The sequence below is a fragment of the Odontesthes bonariensis genome, chromosome 22 (genome assembly GCF_027942865.1).
Source record: "Odontesthes bonariensis isolate fOdoBon6 chromosome 22, fOdoBon6.hap1, whole genome shotgun sequence".
NCBI lineage: Eukaryota > Metazoa > Chordata > Actinopteri > Atheriniformes > Atherinopsidae > Odontesthes > Odontesthes bonariensis.
In genome coordinates this window covers 4,360,983-4,384,169 of record NC_134527.1, presented here as the reverse complement: position 1 = coordinate 4,384,169, position 23,187 = coordinate 4,360,983, and the positions used below count along the sequence as shown (strand labels likewise).

The 23,187-nt window shown below is 40.2% G+C and overlaps 1 protein-coding gene across 1 annotated transcript; it reads right to left on the bottom strand.

The window, feature by feature from the left end:
- Positions 1–15,346: 15,346 nt before the first annotated feature.
- LOC142372662 (uncharacterized) lies at positions 15,347–22,713 on the bottom strand. Its single transcript, XM_075455614.1, has 3 exons — positions 22,587–22,713; positions 20,270–20,696; positions 15,347–16,689 (listed from the first exon to the last, which is right to left on the bottom strand). Exons 2-3 carry the CDS (start codon positions 20,587–20,589, stop codon positions 16,233–16,235), a joined length of 777 nt encoding a protein of 258 aa, XP_075311729.1. The 5' UTR covers positions 20,590–20,696; positions 22,587–22,713; the 3' UTR covers positions 15,347–16,232.
- Positions 22,714–23,187: the final 474 nt, after the last annotated feature.

The window sequence follows — 23,187 nt, the reverse complement described above, 5'->3', positions numbered from 1 at the left end:
TGTTGAACTAATCTAAAGCCAAAGAAGAAGTAAAACAGTATTCGACTTAAAGCAGTGTAGACGACACAGGAAAGTCAAAGGTTTCTGGGTTCCTCTTAGATGGATGTTAAGAACCAGTCAGATGGGGAAACCAATGCAAACACCCCTAATCTTCAGTGTTATCCAGCAAAAAACAAGGATTAGCTGATAAAACACGAGTCAAGTTGCATTTCTTCCTATAAGCAGGGTCCGTCAGGCAGGTTAAACCTAGGAAATACAGAACTTGCTGACTAAAATGTCCAACTCTCACCTGAGAGGAGTCCAACTTCAGGAGGTCACTTGAAAGTGTGTCTGATACTAAAATCACTAAAGTGCTTTTTGAACGCCTCTGTCGTCTGCAGGTTGGTTCTCTGAACATCCTCAGACTGCTGCTGAGTGCACTTGGCTGTAAATCAGCGCGTTGATAGAGGAGAGGAGCTTGGATTAATCTTGGTCCGTATGCTCTTGAACTGTTCAGCCATGTTTCCCCTGCAGGGCTGCTGGTGGCATTCTGCTGTCAGAGGAATTACACTCCAGCTTTTCACAACAGTGCAGGACCCAGCGGTGGAGGAAAGCCTCGCTTTCTTGGTGGGCTTGTCAACAAGCTCAGAGAAAAACAGCAGAAAACGTTTGAAGTAGCACTCTTGTACGGTATATTCTATGGCTTATTTATGGAAAATACATCGTTACTATAACGGTTTGGAACTGAGACATTTAAAACTGAAAATAAAACAGTGGAACGAATGACTGTTGTCTGAATTAAGTTATCAAAGCCGTAACTTGTGGAATATTTATTGTATTTAACCTTCTTCTTCCTTTTCCTCCTTCTTCTTTCTTAAAGGGATAGTTCGCCTCTTTTGACATGAAGCTGTATGACATCCCATACTAGCAACATCATTTATGAACATTTTCTCACCCCCTGCTGCGTTCTGTGAGCCGAGTTCCAGCCTCGTTTTGGCGTTGACAAAAGTGGTTCCGGCTAGTTGGCTGGGGTTTAAAAAATAAAGCGTTTTGCTTCTCAAAACAATATGCGTTCAAAAGAGTAATACATTTGCATCACAAAATCGTTCTCCAGGAAAAAGTCAGACCTCACAATCTCTTGGCTCTATTTTCTCTCCCTTCGTATCACTGCCTGCTGTGCAGACCGAGCAGCAAACACCATAACAGGTGCGGCTGTCGGCAGGCGGCAGCACGCAGTGACATCCAAGTGACATATTTTTCAGGGAAGGTCCTGCACGTTTCAGCAAGACAAGGATTAACCGTAACATTTTACTCAACGTTGCAACCTTAATATGCAGAAACTCTAAGAAAACATAGTGATCATGTCAGAAGAAAAGGTTTTAGACCACAAGTTTTACAGAGAGGTTAGTTTTACTATGAGAACTTGTGGCTTGGTTACATACAGTAATGAAAGAAAGCTCATAAAGTCATTAAATAGCAACAATTTAACAAGCAGTTAGATTGCAGCACAAACACTGAAATCAGGATCTACAAAAAAAACCAAGAAACGCTTGCTGCCTGTTATTCTTTGTTGTTTTGCTTTCAGGATCTACTTTCCCTTCGCTGCACCCTGTCCTGACCTGTGAACCTGCAGCAGGTGCCACTGCTGTGACTTTGTTGGGTTTCACAGTCAGACTTTTTAAGTGGAGCATCAAACAGATGCTTGTTGTTTGATGCCTTCCTGCAGGTGTGCCTTCCCTGCTCTACGTGATATGAGCACATACGTCTTTTTTGTGTTCATATGCGTCATTTTTTGGTCTCGTTTTAACCATTTTACATCTTTTTGATGCTGCTTCTATTTTTTGTTGCTTCTTTAATTTGACCTCAGCCCAATGCATTTTGATGCGTATAATGACATTATGTTTTTGCCTCGTTATGCATGTAAATCTACCAAAGGCTGTTAGCTACAGCCAGAAAAACGTTAGCTGGGGAGAACTACAGTGTATGCAGTTACTCATCTGAGTCTTTGGTGGGGCTGGGCAGGTTTCCTAGGAGCCCGGGGCGGAGTCTGGATCGCTCCTGCTGTCACACCTGCTGCTCATCTGCCCTCATCAGGACACCTTTGTATGTGCTGCAGGAGCCACCAGTCTTAGCCGGTTATTAGCCAACAGGGGTGGTCCGTGGCGAAGTGGGTTGAGCAGGCGCCCCATCATGTACAAGAGGCTATAGTTCTCGCTGCAGCTGGCCCCGGTTCAAGTCAATATTAAAGTTTTATGGGCGTCTCTCTTACTGTTTGTTTATTCTTTGTATTTAAATCATTAAAGCTGAAGTTTTTCTGAAAATGTTATGTCTCTTGGGTGCCTGGATCAGTTCCCAGTATGCTTAGTGAATGCACACAGTCAATATGAGTGACACATTCTGACAAAAGCAGGGTTAGGGTTTGCATGTATGGATCCTCGGTGTGTACTGCAGCTTCCGCTCACCATCTAAAAACGGTTGCACGGTGCACGATTGTTTCTGCGTTGGCCCTGTCATGAACTGGCGACCTGTCCAGGGTGTACCCAGTCTTTCGCCCCATTGCAGCTGGGATAGGCTCCGGCCCTTGAACTGGATTAAGTGGTTATTGAAAATGAAAGATATGCTGGGGGGGTGGATTGTGGCCCTATGCACTGATATTTAAGCATGGTTATTATGTAGGATCATCTATGTGTATTGCATGTTCATGCACACACACACATTCACACACATTCATTAGCCCAGTAGCATGCGCGCTAAGCAGTGTTGTGCTGTCCTGTGGTTAAAGGTCACCTGTGTATTATATGTGATTGCTGCTGCTTGTGCTTTTTTGTTTGTTTGTTTGTGTGTTTGTTCTCTGCTTGTCTGCTTACAGGTGCTCCTGGTGTCTCTAAGGCTGGATTCCCAACTGTCTTCAGTTTTGTTTTTACAGGTGTAGCAGGTGGTTGTCTGATTTTTCATTGTTTTCTATTTTTTTCTCTTCATATTTCTGTTCCTTTTTTTTTTTACTTCTTCGCTCTCCCTCTCTCTCTGTCCCCCGGTCCGGTTCGGCCCTATCACATTAAGTCTTGTAGCAAAAATAAATAAATAAATAAATGAAGAGTTGATGGGCATCAAGGGGAGCTTTACATTCATAAAGCGTCCCTTGGCATAGCAAATGGGTTTGGCATAAACAGTATTCAGATTTCAATTCTGCTGCCATAATGCTGGACAGGACAAGGGGTTTAAAAAAAAAAATGGAAGACAAACATTTATAAACCAGTTCCACCTGCTTTAAAACTGCTGCATGGCAAACCAGTGGTCAGCACCACCACGTAACTAACTAAATAAACTAAATCTAATCTTAATAAGCAGAAAATTTGGACAATTTGTGGATAGTCACGCTTACACATGCTAAAGTCTTTCCTTCACAGACCATAGCAATGTTTATGCATGTGCAACCTACACACTGCTGCCTAAATCTTAAAAGTTTGAGCTTAAACATTTGATAAGACTCGATTAGCTGAATTCAATTAAATCTAAACTAATGGATGTTGTGCAGGAAGAACTCTTGAGTAAAGAATGTAGAATTATTGGTGGAATCACCTAAAGCATTCCAGAATTCAGGTAACAGATTCACCACGGAATCAGCTCATTCTGTTGAGTTCAGCCGGAGCACAACAAGCGTCAAATCGAGACAAGAGTCAACGATACTTTGTGAAGCTGAATTCAAAGGACCAACCTCATCGTGAGGTAATTAACTCTGTTCAGACTTGCACTCAGCCCCTCAGCCTTGGACTAGATGAGGCACTTGCAGCTAAAAAAAACAGAGAAATATTCAGTTTTACAGGTTTTTCATATTTTGTGTAGATTGTGTGTATCACAACTGGTCATAAATGCAGTTAATTTTAATTTAGCCAGCTAATTTATACTAAATTTATGCTAAAAAAACCCTTAATTTTCAACTTAATATTTAGTTTAAATGGAATAATTTTTCAAATGTACTTTTTGGACTCACTGATTGATCTCGTTGGACGTGGTCTAGATTTGTTTTTCTTGATTTCATCTCTTTGGAAGGTTTTACAACAGTTTATAATCACGACACTTCTAAACCCTTAATACTTTACAAAGCTGATTGATCAACTATTTCAGCTGTTTATTTGTAAACTAATCACGAAACAGAAGGCGTGCGGATCAACAGAAATGTTTTCAAGAAGAGTTATACTGACTCAAGATTTCTTAAGGGGGAGTAAAATCACAAGTTCTTCTTCTCTACGGCCCCAGTTTCACCGTCAGCCATCTTTGACAGAAGCAACATGCACGGTTGTACTTGGTCATCATCGTCCACCTTCAACATCCCTAAAAACTACAAGGTACTGCAGATCCTGGGAGAAGGCACTTTTGGAACGGTGATCAAGTGTGTGGAAAAGAAAACTAAGGAGATTGTGGCTGTAAAGGTCAACAAACATGAGTTCTACTATGTGGAACGGGAGGTCAGTAAATGCTGATCTGGACTGAATTGCAATTCAAACTTTGAGGTGAAAATTAGACAATTTTAATCATCAAAGTTGTTGTTAAATCCGTGCAGGCATTCATGTTGAGGATCCTCATGGCCCACCACCTGGAGAACTCCAACATTGTTAAGTATAAGGGTGAAATCTCCACAAACTGGACACAGAGCCTCATGTTTGAGATGCTGGACTTCAGCCTGCAGGATTATCTCGAACGCATAAAAACGCCGATGCGGCTGGAGAACATCCGGACGGTCGTTCAACAGGTATGACACCAAATGCCCTTTTTTGTTTGTGGTTTAAGCACCTTTGTGACATTTGCTTGCATGTTTAGTTGATAAAAGGTTGTCCTGGTATTATCTCCATGCGTTAAACTTGTTGATTGATCAGATGGCCGTAGCTCTTGATGCCTTGAAGAGACTGGGGGTGATCCACACGGATGTGAAGATAGACAACATCATGATGGTGGATCATGCAAGACAGCCTTTCAGAGTCAAGCTTATTGACTTCGGCTCGGCTATCTTCAGATGGCAAACCAAGCTGAAAACTGTTAAACAGGCACTTTCTTTAGTGTAAGAAACACTGATCCCTTTAGAATAAATAAAATAACAGATCTGAGATACCTTTTTTTTACCAATGTTACTTCTTTTATTTAATCATTTCTTCTACGTTCAGAGCACCAGAAGTTATGCTCGGGCTTCCAATTTCAGAGGCCATCGACATCTGGTCTTTGGGCTGTGCGATTGGCATCATGCTGTTTCGTGTTAAGCTCTTTCCAGCACATTACTATCACGAAGAGGTAAGTAATTTCCCATAGCTGACGCAGTGAAAGAACAGGTGTTTTGCAGCTACAGATTGCAACTGATTGGCGGCTGATCTTTTCTTACTGGAGCTTACAAGATGAAGAGAAGAGCCAGATCAATGTCTAAAATAGGGCTGGGCGAGTTTACTCGTTATTATCGCGTTAACTTGTTAATTATTTAATGCTGATAAAGATTTTATCGCGCATTAACGCAGGTTTTATTATTGTAAAAGTCTGTTGCTCACAGGCTTTTATTTTGTAAAAGTCTGCTGCTGTCTGCTGCGGAACCGGAAAAAAAAGTAATCGGCGGATCCACCAAACATGGAGAAGGGTACGGAACTTTTACTCGGCCATTTTCATTTTAAAGTTCTTCCAGATGGCGGAGTCGAGAGAACCAAAGTACAATACAATCCAAATTTATTTATAAAGCACTTTACAACAAGCTCAGTTGACCAAAGTGCTGTACAGAAAAATAAAAACAAAAAATTAAAAGAATAAAATACAAGAATAAATTAAAAGACATACAACAGATATATCATTTAAAACAATAATAATACTAAAATAAATCAAATAAAAAAAACAGAACCAAAGTCATCTGTAAACTCTGCCAATATGCCGCCCATTGATTGGATGCAAGACTCCAGTTCTTTTCACAGATGTTTATTAACGCCACCTCACCACCGTAGAACTAAATGTTCGAGTAAACAAAGTAAAAGACGACATTAGTTGTTGTTATCATTAAAGAAATAGCATTCTTAGCATTGTCGCTGGTACCAATAAATAATCAAAGTATTTGGCCATTTTAGCCTTTTGCTTCTAAACCAACGACTCATTCCCCAGAGGCAATCTTCACGGTCAAAACTAGGATTCTTTTACAGCAAACACCACGAAGCATGGAGTAATAAAATAAAGATAAACTAGCAGCTAACATCACCGCTACAGGTGTGAAGCTAACGGAGCTAACCGGCGCTACTTCCTGTTTTACTTGTTTCAACATAAAAGCACGTATTTCGCAATAAATTTAAGAAAAAACTCCTGCATTTACAGCCAAGTTGAATTGTCTTCTCAGCGTAGTAGTTCCAGTCTAAAATATCACTTAAAGGCAAAACACACAACTGACAGCAGCAAGTCATTCAAGGAAACAGACAGTGGAGCGAGGCTTCTACATAAAAACTACAGAAAGATGCTGATGTTAAAAGTGTGTTTGCACAACAAATGTTATGGCACTTTCATTCATATGGCAGCACATTTAAAATAAAGCTAAATGCTAAAAGCTATACGCTACTTTTGGATTCATTTTTGGATTCTGCGTACAAATGCGATTAATCGTGATTAATCAGGGAAATCATGTGATTAATTAGATTAAACATTTTAATCGTTGCCCAGCCCTAGTCTATAAACATCTTGATTTTATTAGCCATTGTGTGTTGAAGCAATCGTCACACCTAGAAAAAATGCATCATATGTAACGTGTTGCTGTTCTTTGTCTGCAGCTCCGATACATGACGGAACTACTGGGTGCACCACCAGCGTGCCTACTAAATGCTGGGAGGAAATCAGATTTGTTTTTCAAGAAAATAGCTTTTAATTCATGGCGACTGAAAGTAAAATATCCACAAACGTATTACAACACTGATTTTTACTTCAATCTTTACCATCATTATGACTATTAGATGCTCTAAATGCTTAAATCTGTCTGTTTTAGAGGCCTGATGAGGTCAGTGAGTACTTCACAGACCGCAGGAGATACAGTTTCCGCTCCCTGGACGCAATGAAAACGGTTGGTGGTTAAGCACATGAAAAAGTAAAGTGATTCCCTATGACAGATCACATAGTCTTTTTCACTTGGGAAGTTTCCCAACTGAGTGAAAGGTCCCAGAAGTATCTGGCCAGTGAGGATTAGAGCTATTCAAATTCTCTAAATGCTATGAAAAAGGAGCCTCGGTGCTTCCTTCATTAGCTTCTCTAACATAGGAAAGAATTAACTGTAGTTATAAAAAAAAGAAGGAAATAATTCTGTACCACAATGCTATGCTCCATTTCTTTCCTTTTTAAATGACCAACCTTGAAAATAAATATTATATATCTTATTATGTCAATTTTGACATGTGATATACCCATATATGTGTTATAATGCCATACAATTTCATAATAAATAAAATATCGTATTGAACATTGGTGGCTCTATGCTGCAGACCAACATCAAATTCAGAGTAAGTGTGGTCAGATGGTCTTTTCATAAAGTCTCCAACTAGCTTTTCTTAATATTTTCCAATAAGGTAAGAAGGATAATAGGTTAATAAAAGAGAATAGGAGTTGCATCTTTTTAGCCCCCTGCCTTCATTCATGTTTCAGGAAGATGACTTGAATGCTGTTGTATTTCCCAACTGTTTCCTGAGCCAGGTGCGTCTGGAGATGGACAACCCGACAGAGACCGATGAGAGGGGGGAGTGCATTGATCTGCTGAAGGAAATGCTCCAGTGGGATCCAGAGAAGAGGATCACCCCCGATGGTATCCTGAACCATCCTTTCATCACCAAAAGCTACCTGAGTTGCATCTCTGAACACAAACCCTGGTAAGTGGGTGTATTTCTATCTGCATTGTGGTTTGGTACTGTGCTAAATAAGTCTTTTGGACTAATAGGGATGCACCGATCCGATATTTGGATCGGATATCGGTACCGATATCGAAGAAAATTCGAGATAGGGTATCGTGACAATGGGCCGATCCATATCGGCCGATTCTTTTCTTCTTTTTTTTTTCAATTTTTTCCTCCTTGTCTTGTCCAGCATTGGCATTGATCAAAGGGCCTTCTGCCTCCTCTAGTGGTGAAGTTGGAACTACATCTGATTTTCTTTTTTCTTTTAGTTTTTTACCGAACTAGAGAAGCTATTCTTTTGTTCAGATGCTTTTGTAATGGATGTTTAATTCCCATTTGCACTAAACTATATAAAGAGCTGATTGCTATTTATTTTGAAAGTCTACCAACCAAGCTAGTGAATCTATTGTTTTTTTTTTCTCAATTTCAGCTCCTTTATTATTTAATATTTTGTTTTATATTGGAGTTTGAATCCATAATCGCACTGACTGAATCAGTTACACTTGTTATATTTTTATGGTTTAGATTGTTTTACTGGTGCACAATTATTAAACAAATAAGTAATTTAGTACATTTATATCTGTTTATTTGTTTTAAAAAAAAATTGGAAAGAAATGTTTAAGTCAAGTCTGATGTTGCCTTGCACAAAAGAATGATCCCAGTCTTTTCCACGCAATGAAACTTACCGTTTGTTACCATAATTCCGCACTGTGTTTCGGACTCGGTATCGGCCGATACTAAGGCTAACTTTACACGGAAACGATCTGAAACCCAAACGCAAAAGTGGCGTTTCGTTTTCACTTTTAAATCGGCATTTAGACGAGCGTTTTAGGGTGAAAATCTGCGTGCATACGCAGGCCCGCCGATAGGGGGGGACAAACGGGTATTTTGTCCCGGGCCCAGGAATGGGGGGGGGGGGGGCCAAAAAAATAAATAAATAAATAAATAAAAAAAAATTTAAATTAAAAAAAAAAAAAAAAGGAATATGCGCATTAGTCCACAAATATGTCCAAATGTTTCAGGCACGCACGCCAATCAGGCTGAATTGATTTGAGAATCATCCCCGGTCAGCTGAATGACAGCCAGTGTAACGCGGCTCTCGTGTAACCTTATTTTGTTTAAAATAAGCCAGTATAGACATGGCAACGTGTGAAATTGCCATTTAGATAGAGTTGAATGTAACGAATGGGTTATAAACGTGACGTTTTGGGGTAGCCTGTAACTTTCGTTACAGGGGGGGGCCCATTCAGAGAATTTTGTCCCGGGCCCAGCCAAACCTGTCAGCGGCCCTGTGCATACGGAAACGCAAAAGTGTGTGACGTTTCATATTTATCGATGCAGTAAACACGCCAGATGGCTAGGTGGCAACACTCCCAAGACCAAGTCTTTCTACTTTCTATGTGACGAGAAACGCAGTTTTGCGTTTTCATCGTTTACACGGTGGAGGGCGGTTTCACTTTTTTGCGTTTTCATGCCCCCAAAACGCCGTTACCATCTAAACGATATAGTGCATCCGCAAAAAGGTTTTGCGTCTTTAACCCGTTTTCGTTTCCGTGTAAAGTGCCCCTAAACCTCAGATATCGGTATCTGTATAGGATCGGTATCGGCCGATCCTAAACCTCTGATATTGGTATCGGAGGTGAAAAAAGCGGATCGGTGCATCCCTAATAAATACATTCTCATTTTGTTGAGTACAAACAAAGCAGTATGAACATACTTTTTGGTAGCAATGAACCTGGACCCAGCACCAGCAAAGCCCAGAAAAGCATGGCAAAGACCCACTTTGAAGAAAGGTAAGCTTTAACTCATCGTTCATCAACTATGCTCGGAGGCAGATCTGTCAAAGCCGTTCATAACAGCTGTGTGAGTAACTGTACATTTCTAACTTCAGCAGCTCAAGTGAAGGACTGCCACGACGCATCATCCTGGTTCGGTCGGAAAACCGTTTCAGTGATACATCTGATGAGGACTCCAAACCGATGTAAGATTTTTTAACTAATCTTTCCAAAAAGAGTCAGAACTGACCCTAAACACGAATAAGGTGCTAACTTAATGTGCACTTGTAGGTTTAGTCTTCAAACGTCAAGTCCTGCTTCCTCTTCGGACAAAGAATCCCCTCCCATGACCAGCAGTGAGCACAGTTAAGATTTAAAATGTCACGCCGATGCTGCTTTTTCATTCAAGGGGTGGCTAAGACGCTTCATTACTACTGATTTTTCAGATGGCCACAAAGCGAAGAAAGAAAAGAAAAAGGAGAAAAGGATGAACCGCTTTAAACGCTTCTTCTCTTGGATGAAGAAAAAAACGTGTTTCAAGTGCTCTGTGGACATAATGAGGGAGTGAAGAAAAAGGTTTTTATGTTTAACTCACATACAAAACGAGCCGGCTTTTACCTGTGCACTATTTCCAACATTAGGAGCGTCCTTTATCAGCTTATCAGAAATACTGCAGCGAGGGTTCTGAGTATGATAAGAAGGAGAGATCATTATTCTCCAATTTTTACCTGTAAAACGTATAAAACTGATAATAAACTAGCTCTGCCATTTCTTAAAGATATCATAGATCCATTTAATCCGAACAGAGTACTTTACTCTTAGACTAAAGGCTTACTTTTGGCTCCTAGAGTTTTTTAAAAGTATAATGGGAGGCAGAACCTTCAAATTTCAGGCTCCTCACTCGTGGAACCAGCTGCTTTAAGCCTATGCAGATGACAGACTCCTCTTTCTCTTTCTTTAGTCCTGTCCTCTCGCCGCCCTTCCTGAGTCTGGTTCTGCTGGAGGTTTTCCTCTCCACTGTCGCCAACAGCCACGTGCACGCTCAGGACGGGGGATTGAATTGAAGTGAATATTCAATTTCATCCTTTGGTTTCTCAGCTGGGTAACTTTTCATAAATTGACATTATATGAATAACGAATGCCAATAAAATGGACTGAACTGTTGTTTTTGTCACGTGGGCACCTTTGTGGCCTCACAGAGGCTGGCTCAACCAAACAAGCTCAACTCAGGGTTAACTTTTACTACCTCAAGCCAGACTTTCCCCTTCAGGTTCTGTGATTGAATGAAAAAGGGCGCTGTACACGTGATTTGAAACTTTTTCCATCATCATAAGTAAAAAGCTACTAGATACGTCTGATCGAATGCACATCATTAATTGTTAATAGGGAAGTGTAAGCATCGGCATAATAGAAGTTTTTGCTGGTCTGGGTCAACAGGAAGTAAGACACTGACAATGTCGTACAGAAGACGATCACTTCAGCTTATTGTGACCAAAGCTGGTTCTATAAACTGGTTTTTCCACACACTGCTTCTGCATCTGGACTTAGTTCGATGGATAATGACACGGTGTGACGCATCATGTGCTGTTGATCTAAGCTTTTTCTAATTTCAACGATGAAGTGAAGACCGGATTTTATATTTTTTTGTTTTTATCAAGACCTAAAAACCTTGGAAATATATTTAGCTCCAACCTATGAATGACTTTGCAAAACCTCACTGATACAACAACAATCCAACAATCGTTCACTTGTATGCATTACACAAGCGTATGCACTCTAATTCTGAATAATGTCCCTAAGATCCAATCGGAACAGCAAGAGCTGTTGTTACTATATTAGCTGTCTGCTCCTCAACCATCCGCTGGTCCCTATGAAATCCCAATTGTGCAACACAGGAAAGAGTCTTTCTTGTGTGCTGGCAAAAGTGTGCACGGCACACAGGGACCACCTGAAGCGTGGCTGTTTGAAGAGAAGACGTTTGTCAGCTGAGTCTGATCCCTCACTAAATATAGAAACAGCTTCTTTTGTTGTTGAGCTGCAAACAGTCATATTCAGACAAAGGTCAGCGATGGTAGATGTGTTCCAAACGTCTCGTGCTGTGAGACGTTTGCATGTCTGTGGATGAGAAAGGTGGGTAGTTATATCGGTCCTGAAAATCACGGTTTGCATGGTAAGAAACAAAAAAGATTTTAGGTCTTTAGAGGTGTTAACAGACAGAGCTTATTTGGCCGTACTGTATCTCATCTAGATATCAGCCAGGCAGCAAATTGGTGTATTTCATGAATTAAACATATAACCAATACATTTCATTAATATGCACTACGGTTGGGCAACAATTAAAATGTTTAATCTAATTAATCACATGATTTCCCTGATTAATCACGATTAATCACATTTGTACGCAAAATCCAAAAATGAATCCAAAAGTAGTGTATAGCTTTTAGCATTTAGTTTAATTTTAAATGTGCTGCCATATGAATGAAAGTGCCATAACATTTGTTATTAAGCGGCTATAGTCCTCGCTGCAGCTGGCCCCGGTTTGAGTCACGTATCGGATGGCCCTGAGCTGCGTGTCGTTCCCCTTCTCTCTGCCTCCTGCTTCCTGTCTCTCTGAACTTTTCTATCCATTAAAAGCCCCCCCCCCAAAAAATAACATTTAAAATAAATAAATAAATAAATAAATTAATTAAAACCTGCGTTAATCCACGATTAAAATATTTATCGGCGTTAAACAAATTAATGAGTTAACTAATTAACGCCCAGCCCTAATATGCACATTATTTTAAGCAATGACATTTGCCCAACATTTTTGTTTTTTTTAAATTTCTTAAATTTAGTTCATCCATTCTCATATTAACCATCATATTAAATGATGGGATATCCTTTGATTGAGAAGGGAAAGATCACAGTGTACTTCAAGATCCAGGAAGGTGATGTGCAATGAGACCAAAAAGCTGATGTTCAGCCATCTAAACCTAACCAAAGATGACAGATGTTACCTCCAGATTCTCATGTGAGAGTGCCACAGCCATTGTCCATCCCAACCACCTCCTGGCAGCTCGTACATGAAGGTCCTTATCGCTCATGTTGCCATGGAGGCAATGCATGCAAGGTAAAAATTTAGATAATAAAGAGAGAAATCATCAATCAAATTACTCAAATCATCAGTAATTTGATTAATTTAAAGCCCTGTTAATTAAAACTGTTATGATATTAACAAAAAAAGAACATTCTGCACTGAATCGTCAAATTGTTGTGATTTCCTTTCGTTTTCTTCTTCCTATTGTTTTCATTTTAAATCCCAAATAACCCAGAGATGATTATCCTAAAACTTACTCTTGTAAAGGTGCTTTAAGTTTTTTGTGCCACTCGTTGCTTTTGCTGCACACTCAGAGGGGGAGACTGACGTGGGAGGTTGCCAGTTTGGGTTTTAACAGGTAACCACTGGACTTAAAGAGTAAAGTTAGAGCTGGTTTTCCCATGTTCCATAACCAAAGAACACAAGTTGGATTCATTTTTACAATCAAACACTTGTAAGGCCTATGTCTTCTCTATAATATACAGTATGTTTACGTTTTTACTGTGTGGCTACCGAAGCAGGACAGATTATTTCCTCAGAAATAGATCAAATGCCACCAAACCTCATTATTATTTGATTATTTCCTGATTTTAGTGACAGGGTCCCTGCATTCTCTGTGTTTCCTGTCTTTCCCTCTGAGCTACAATGCAGGCTTAAACCATGACTCCTTTTAGTAAAAGAGATATCACCGCAATCTTAAAGTGACTGTTCGACACATTGGAAACAAACCACAACAGTGAAGCTGGTTAAATAGTGCAGACAGCAGACAACTTTGCAACTCGGTGGCCAAACCAACAGGAAGCACAGATTCATCACCGTAACCAACCCCAGCGGGACACATGTCCGCCGCTTCTACGGTGCTCTTATTAAGTATTTATCTAGACAAATTTTCCTTCAACATTTAATCATGTTTCCTCAACCAGTCCCTCATTTATAATTTAATAGTAGTTTGTAAATTCCTGAGGGATTCATGAGGGACTCTGTTTTGGTTTGTGGCAGTTTGTTGCTGTGCTCGGCATGGCTCTCCAGACTGTTAATCATTTAATGGGAATGTCTGCAAGGCCACTGTCTCCATGCTAAAAGCCAGTTAGCCTAATCTGTGTCTGCACCACTGCATCGTCTGCTAATTGGTTGTAAAATGAGAGGGAAAGGATAACAATTTGTAACAAAATACTGCAGAGACAATAGAAATGAGTGAATATTAAGCTGACATGAACGTGTTTAATATTAATAAGAGTGCCCCCATCTGAAATTGTTACTCATCCATTTAAAGAACACTTTTTAAAAAAGGAGGCGGGACAAGATGCCAAGTCTTAAATAACTTCTGTCTTCGTGTCACTGGTATCTAAATGTGTTTCAGAGCCGATACGTGACCAGATTTTTGCCCAGGATTGTTTCCACATTATTTTTTAGGTATATTTAATGACATGCCTCCAGGTTCTGACGGCCGTCAGACTCCACATGACTAATTTCGGGGTCACCATTATTCTCAGCGTGGGATTGGGTTATTTGGTGCTTGAAGGCTGCAGAAGCATTTGACAAAGAGGTTGATTTACAGCATGTTTTAAATCTTTAAAGATGTCGTTTATCCTTTTTTTTTCTTTAACATTTGAAAGGAAATTCTGTGACTGATGAATTTCTTATAATATTAATATATTTTTAATATATTTATATTTTAAAATATTTTTCTTGGAAACACGCCGGCACATTCAACTGTGATTATCAGATTAATTGTCATCTCTTTCTTTACTTTGAGTCACTAGTTCTGTGCCTGTTTTTCCTCTTGGAAAACATTTAGTTTCACACTTCTGTCCAACACCTTTTAGCTTCTTCACAACCAGGATTTTTTTCAGTCCCTTTATGTCACCATTTTGTGAATGAATTTAAAAAGAGTTGTGAAGATGGACTCTTTGGCCTGATGTTAATGTTGTTGTTTTTTGTTTTTTTACCAAACCAGTGGCAAATCTGGAACGTTTTTGATTCTCCTGTTGGTCACTCCTATCCTACAGTGCCATCAAACAATAATACATTCATCCGCATGCTATTACAAGCTAGTGAAGTCAAGCATCGTAAGCCATTCAGGTTCCTAAATGTAGAGCTACCCAGATAGTAAAAAGACTTGAAGACACTTTGCTCCCAAAGGGAAGCGGCGTTTGAAGGATTTTGCCTACAAATTGATATTCCCCTTTGGGAGCAAAAGCCTCTACGCTCCGAGAACCAATCAGATCACAAGATCGATTTTCTTTTTAACTTTCCATTGCGGAGATGCTGTTTTGTGAGAGGTCCTGTGAACAGTTTTACAGGCATCTGTTTTACTATTGTGGTCTATGGGAAAAATGCTTTTTAGGCTACAGGGAATTTTTTGTTGCAATACCACAAGTGGCCACTGGGGACAAAAATATAATACATCCATGGTCCGGATAGGATCCGGCGCGGTGTGCAGGTGGACTCGAGGCGGACCCGTTTTCCGGATCCGTTGCGAAGGCGGTGCAAGTCTTTTTTGCTGTCTGGGTAGTTATGTTTGATGCTTAAACTTTCGTAGTTTTTTTTTTTTAACTGCAACCCAGCCAAAGACAAGCTAGGACTAAAAGCTGAAGAAAAGGAATGAATAAGAAATATGGCTAAAATATTGCAAAAGAAAAGGAATGCTTTATGATTATGTTTTCAGAAAAATATACATAACACACAGCACCAGTAATGAAGCATGAACCATGTCCTGCTGGTCAGACCGTTTTCAATCCAGACTTTTGGTTTAATCAGGAGTTTCCCAGCATGCAAAATAACCCTGTGGTGGAGTTTTTTAACATGCAGGGGACGTGTCTCCATGGCAACATTGAAAATGCTGGTGACGTTAAATTTTAAAAGCTAACTATGATGTGTTTTTAACCTAACCAACACAGGATAAAAACGTTAGTATCTGGTGGTATTCTACCTGTCACCAGTCCTACGTTCTGGTCCTTTGAAGCAAGGACATTAGCCGTTCACCTGTTTCACACCTGGGGCGTGTGCGTTCACCTGTTTCCAGGATTGAATTATCATTCTGCTGTCAGGGGCAAATCCGTTTTGTGATCATCATGTTCGGCACTCTTCAGATCAGGGAGCTGTGACAGTGATCAGAAGTTTTTAATCCCGCATACTGCTAAACACGCGCCTATCTTCATCCGGTTTGTTTATGACCACAGATGGAAATTTCACACACCTACGTTTTCATGCAATCCAAGTGCTAGCTGAACCTCATCAAGTACTAGTCATGTCTAATCAAGTAGTGGTAAGGTGAATGAATGAAAATAATCAAATGGTTCGTATAAGATATAAAAGCAGGAAGTGGAAAAATGCTGGTCACATGGCTGGCATCAAACATTTTCAAGTTTACAAGGCCTGTGACTATCATCTCCTGGCAAGAAGTTCCAGAGTGTCAGACAATGAAAAGTTATTTTGTCTGGAAGCTCGTGTCTAAACTGTACAGCCACACAGTGTCTGTGTGTTTGATTATCACTAAAGTTGACCGTAAGTTCAGAGAGATGAGTGTTCAAACAGGATGACCGTTGACTGGCTGGAGAGGCTGGACAGCCTGGAAGGCCTGAAAGCTCCAATTCGAGAATAGACGTCCGCGTCCGAGCAGGCGCCCCACGACAAGTGAGGGCTGGGTGGGGTGGTGTGGATGCCCGGCAGGGCGATGGGAAGAGACAGCACACGAGGCGTTGGAGGGTGGGAGCGCTGAGGGTGGAAAGACGTGAGTGGTAAGACAGGAGGTGGAGGAAGTGGAAGGGTGAGTGGAGAAGTCACAGGTGGAGGGGCGACGACAGCGGGTGTCACTGCAGTTATGGTTGGGATCGGAGGGGCGTCCTCTGGGACCGCTCCATTCTTGGTAGGCAAGACCTGACAAGGAGTCGGCTGCTTGAGAGTGTAGGTGGCGCTGTGGTAGAAGCTGTTGTACTCCAGAGCGTGTCTTGCCCTGGCCAACCTCAGCCTGCAAACAAGAAGAAAAACAAAGTGGCACAGGTCAGTGCATTAAGAGCAGAGCTGTGGTTAGCTGTCCACGGCTGCCTTCACACAGTGAAACACATAGAAAGTATAAGGTTTTATATATCAGGTCATCATAAAGAGTCGGCTGGTCTTCATCAGGTCTTAAAGGGATATTTCGCCTCTTTTGACATGAAGCTGTATGACATCCCATATCAGCAACATCATTTATGAACTTTTTCTTACCCCCTGCTGCGTCCTGTGAGCCGAGTTCCAGCCTCGTTTTGGCGTTGACAAAAGTAGTTCCGGCTAGTTGGCTGGGGTTTAAAAAATAAAGCGTTTTGCTTCTCAAAACAATATGCGTTGAAAAGAGTAATACATTTGCATCACAAAATCGTTCTCCAGGAAAAAGTCAGACCTCACAATCGCTTGGCCCTATTTTCTTTCCCTTCGTATCACTGCCTGCTGCCGCCTGCCGACAGCCGCGCCTGTTACGGTGTTTGCTGCTCGGAAGCAGGGGACTGCTCGGTCTGGACGGTTTACACAGCAGGCAGTGATACGAAGGGAGAGAAAATAGGGCCAAGCGATTGTGAGGTCTGACGTTTTCCTGGAGAACCATTTTGTGATGCAAATGTATTACTCTGTTGAACGCATATTGTTTTGAGAAGCAAGATGCTTTATTTTTTAAACCCCAGCCAACTAGCCGGAACTACTTTTGTCAACGCCAAAACGAGGCTGGAGCTCGGCTCACAGGACGCAGCAGGGGGTAAGAAAATGTTCATAAATGATGTTGCTGATATGGGATGTCATACAGCTTCATGTCAAAAGAGGCGAAATATCCCTTTAAAACCAGGTAAGTTGAACCTCAGATGAAGAACGAGGCATAAAACACTGTATGAAAAACTAAGTACATCTGTTACGGCCCCTGGCCTCTAGAGGCTGTGCAGTCTCTTTGTTTATTTTTATGCAGAATCAAGTGTGGGAGCACTCTCCGGTGATTGGCTGCCTGGGAGCTGCAGAGCAACCCTATTGGACCAGCAGGAGATGACAAGCCAATTAGTCAACGATGAAGTCCACCTGCACTCTATAAAAGGCTCCTGAACTCATTTCCCCCCACGGGGACAGCTTTAGAAACTGCAGCCTTTTGTTGACTGTTTATGGAATTTGTACTTCCGCCTTTTGCTCTGTTTAACAGTTTGAGTTAACTGACTCTAGTGCTTCTAACTAGAAGTTTGTGTTTGGGGGAAGTTTGTTACCCTGTTTGCCTGGATTATTTTGAGTTTGAGTTATATTTGCTACTTTGCTACTTTGGTTATTATTATTAATATTCTATTGTTGGGGTTTCACCTTAGTAGTTTGTGAGGTTAAAGTCTACCCCCTGTCTTGTTAATGGAACCTTTTTCTTTGTAATAAATTATTTTAAACTTTACTTTTTCCCTCTGGACACATTTATGTTACCACCCTGATCCCCTAGACATGGGGTCGTAACAACATCCCATGATCCAACAGCTTGGAGAACCCCCTTTATCAGCTGTAACTGATGACATTTAGCCTGTAAAAAAGTTATGGTTTTCTGTGGGATGTTAAAAGTTTTACACATCATTCAGGAGGAATTTTGTCCCCCTTGTTCTTTACATTGTTGCTTCTGCTCATGGAGGTTTGCTGGCATTCATTTATGCTCTTAAGGCACTGCATTTCTTCAGATTAACCTCTCTGCACTTTGACGGGACCTTTTACAACACATTGATTCTTTCTGTTTCAGACATTCTGTTGTAGATTTAAATATTGTAAATATAATAAACATTGTTATTTATTTATGTAATGCACTTTGGTCGACCCAGGTTGTTATAAGGTGCTATATATAAATAAACGTGACCTTGATCTTGACCTTGACTTGCTGCTGCATTTGGGCTCTCTGTCCTGTGGAGCTTTAATTCTCAGACAGATGGCCTCACATTTGGCTCTTGAAGAAATTCAAGGTTGACTCAATGACTGCAAGGTGTCCAGGTCCCGTGGCTGCAAAATAAGCCCAAATTATCACTGCTCCATTTCTACGCTCCAAAGAACATTATTCTCGAAGTCTTGTTGTTTCTTCCAATTTAAATGAGCAAAACTAAGACGTGCTGCTATGTTATTTTTAGAGAAGTCTACTTGCTCCATGTTATACTTTGCGTACTGTCATGAACTTAAACATTTAACATGCTAACCGAGGCCTGTAGAGTCTGAGATGTAGCTTTTTGCAGTTTCTCTGAGCATTGCATGGTCCTGAGAAGATTGCCAACTGCCTCTTGAGAATATTTTTTCTTTCTGTAGAATGACGCACAATTTCTTTGCAACACTTTCCAGAATAATGGACTGAAACAATTGCTTTCCTAAGACCATTGTTGATGTCTTTCCTCCTTGGCATTTGTCATCAAACTGACAAAACTGCTGCTTTTATAGAGGTGTTCATACTTTTTGATTATCAGTTAATCATTAGTAGCACCTCGCCACCGCTTACCCCATTAATTCCTGCTAAATTGCTAAGTTTGACTTAGTTTCTGTTCAACAGATCAAGTCATATTATGTCTTGGTATGTTGATCATTTAAAGTTTAATTTGCCTAATTTTGAGATCCGGAAAGTACCAGACAATTTCTATTATGTTCCTAAATGTAGAAGGGAGCGTATAGCGTATTTTTTTAGGGCTGGGCAACAATTAAAATGTTTAATCTAATTAATCACATGATTTCCCTGATTAATCATGATTAATCTCATTTGTACGCAAAATCCAAAAATGAATCCAAAAGTAGCGTATAGCTTTTAGCATTTAGCTTTATTTTAAATGTGCTGCCATATGAATGAAAGTGCCATAACATTTGTTGTGCAAACACACTTTTAACATCAGCATCTTTCTGTAGTTTTTATGTAGAAGCCTCGCTCCACTGTCTGTTTCCTTGAATGACTTGCTGCTATCAGTTGTGTGTTTTGCCTTTAAGTGATATTTTAGACTGGAACTACTACGCTGAGAAGACAATTCAACTTGGCAGTGTTTACAGATGACTTTGGTTCTGTCGACTCCGCCGTCTGGAAGAACTTTAACATGAAAATGGCCGAGTAAAAGTTCCGTACCCTTCTCCATGTTTGGTGGATCCGCCGATTACTTTCTTTTCCTGTTCCACAGCAGACAGCAACAGACTTTTACAAAATAAAAGCCTGTGAGCAACAGACTTTTACAAAATAAAAGCCTGTGAGTAACAGACTTCTACAATAATAAAATAAATGATAAAACAGGGGTCCAGGTTTGAGTCCTGCATCGGACGGCCCTGTGCTGCGTGTCGTTCCCCCTCTCTCAGCCAAAATATTATTTTTTTTAAATTAAAAAAAAATTTAATAAGAAAAGAAAATAAATAAATAAAATAAAACTTGCGTGAATGCGCGTTAAAATATTTTTCTGCGTTAAAATAATTAACGAGTTAACGCAATAATAACGAGTTAACTCACCCAGCCCTAATTTTGTAACATGGTAAAGCGAACCATTTGAGCCATTCGGTCGTGTCTGTTAGAAAAGCTGTGAGGAAAACAGCAACATCACCACTCCTGTACACACCTGTGCCTCATCTGTAAGAGTTTGTACAGCAGCAGCAGGATCACAGCTCCTGCCAGAGTCACTAGAAGCACTGCCACCCTCAAATCCAAGTTCCAACAGGACTTCCCAGCAAATCCAGGTGAGCTGCAGTTCCCAGGGGGCAGCGGGGTCTGTGGCTGGAGGGGTTCCTCCATTCCCCGCTTAGGATTGATGATGGCCCTGACCAGGATGGGCTGGATGTTGTCCAGAAGGATTGGGTGTTGGCTTCTGAGGAAAGCAGCCTCCGCCTGGTGAGGGATCTGTGGAGAGGTGCTGCTGGTGACCTGATGACCGAGCTGCATCACTGCCACTTTGGTCCGTGAGAGTTAGGTGGTGTGTTGCCTGATGTAAATTAGCTCTCCATCTGTTCTCGGAGGTGTGTTTAGGAGTCTGCAGGAGGTAGTTTGCCCTGTAAAATAAGAGTTCTTGGTTACCTCCCATTTATTTTTATGCAGTAAGAGGTAATTTTATACTTTTTGGGTATGTATCACAAGGCTTTTTATATCAAAATATGGAGGGAGTCATCTTAAAAAAAGAACCTGCTGTGTGTGCTTCCACGTGGCTACGGTTGCCCAGAAAGGACAAACCAAGCACTGGTTTCAAACAGCATTTTTACATTGAAAGGATTGTGAAATTCTACTTGTCACCAGTCCTACGTTCTGGTCCTTTGAAGCGAGGACATTAGCCTTTATTAAGCTCATTCCCAGGCCTGAAGCTGCCCTAGAGGTACCACAGTTCCTAACTTTGATTTCCAAACACAACTGTGTTTGCTTTGCGGTCGCTTGACATATCTTAGATTTACATCCCACAAACTGTTTGTTAATTTACTGCAAAGAGCTAATAAATTATTCAAATTCTTACTTCAGCTGCTACACAGTTTACAGTTGTGCGTGTTAGCTCTTAGTATGCAGCACAATCTTGGGACAGATCATACAATGTGTCTGATGGTTCATAGAAAATATGAACAATAGAACAATTTCATAGTAAGAGTAATAGATTGCATCATTTTCCTTCCTCTGTTCTCTACAACGACAGTTTCAGTCACGCTGCTCGAGATATTTTCACTCCTGTTGCAACATGACTAAGTTGATGTTGGAGTTTTTCAATCTTAACTAAAGATTGTTTTTGAAACTGTTTGCATTATTCAGATGTAGGGTTCACTGGAAAAAAATCCAAGTCTTACCAAGTATATTTGTCTCATTTCTAGTCAAAATATCTCATTACACTTAATATAAGACACAACTGCCCAACAAGTACCATTTCAGCCACTTTTTTGAAGACAATACATCTTGAATATCTTGTTAACTGAAAAAGTCTAGAAAACAAATTGTCACATATCATATGAAACAAGCTTTTTTATTTTACATTTGAAGAGGTTTTTAAGCTAATTTAAGCTAATTTCAAGATCATTATTTTTGGAGGGGCATTTATTTCCAGTGTTTGGTTCCCTGGTTCTTCTCAACAGTCATATATGTTGTTTTTTTTCTGATCTACTTCCACATTTACACACTTTTCAACTTAACTTCAGCCCTCTACTGGTTAGGGTTCGGAGTTTAAAGTACACATTTAGGTACATGCATCCATTTTCTATACCCATTTAACACAATATAAAGTCGTGTGTGTTTTTGCCATCCTTCTCAGCTGGCATCTGGGTTAGGTCTACATGTTTCAAAAAACACTTTTAATTTAATACTTTTAATACTCTTTGCCTGCGATTCCTGTCCTGTGACGCAATGCTATACTGTGCAATACTAGGAACCTAAATCCTAGGGACTACGGATGAAAACTAGCTTTGTAGCTATAATCCGGCATATTTACATTTGTTTTTATTCTGATGTTCATTAATGTGCATTGTCCCTATTCAAATAAATAAAATGAAATACTGGGATCTTTAAGCCTATCGTGGAGCGACTACGTACTGGATCTGTTGACACATTTTCCTATTTTGCAGTTTATAGTGAAACTAAACCGAGTTTCGTCTTTCAGTACTTTAAATATTCTGCATGATGATGTCTTGCTTTCTGCCTGTGAAACAAATTAGGGGCAAACACGATGTTAAAGATCTCACTGGGGTCCCTTTAAAATATCTAAACATGAATCATAGAGCAAGACATCTCGATTTATAACCGTTTTACCGACAGCTGGGATTGTCTTTATGAAAGTGACTTGATTTAAGTATTTTCTTTAAGTAAATAAACTAGGAAGACAATTTTTAACAAAAATAAAATCAAAGAAAACTACAACTAAATATTAGGTAGATAATTCTCGCCTAAGATTTTACAAGGAATTTCAAACTTACGTCATTCATAAGTGGCAGCGTTGTAGGTAAATTCATTGGAAAAACAAATGCTCTGAAAGAGTGAAAATGAATTAAACTAAAGCTCGGGTGAAGAACTGTGCAGCTTTCCAGGACCCAAATGCCGAAGCTTGAGTGTACTCAAATGGAGAGGAAGCCCGTGAAAACAGCAGGAAACACGGCACTTCCCTAACGCACGGAACAAAAATGTGATTGGAGAGCACTTCCTATCACCATGGTTACAGGAAACTGGTCAAGGATATCTTTTTTTAATTGGACGCAGAAAGAGACTGAACAAATCACACAGGGTTAAACTCAGCAGAATAGATGATACGGGGTCTTTTTTTTCACAAAAGTAAGACTAGATGAGCTCCAATCCATGCTATGAATACTACTGGATATGAAGCAATTTAAGCCTCTAATCATTTTATTTAATCATATCATTGTTAAAAGGGTTTGAAAGGCTTCTTCACTTGATAAATGAGAGTTTGAAAGGCTTAATAGTACGGAAGCCCAGAGCGGCCGTGGTACGTCTAAACTTTTTTTTTATGGTTTTCTCGAGATAACGAGTTAATTTATCGATGGTTTTCGAGGCCACTTTTTC

What these genes read in the sequence shown, in the direction of transcription:
- LOC142372662 (XM_075455614.1), bottom strand. Translation starts at nt 20,589, where the DNA reads ATGCAGCTCGGTCATCAGGTCACCAGCAGCACCTCTCCACAGATCCCT. An exon ending in CTCTTACAGATGAGGCACAG is followed by an intron (nt 16,690 to 20,269) that starts GTGTGTACAGGA and finishes TCTTGTTTGCAG; the next exon opens with GCTGAGGTTGGCCAGGGCAA.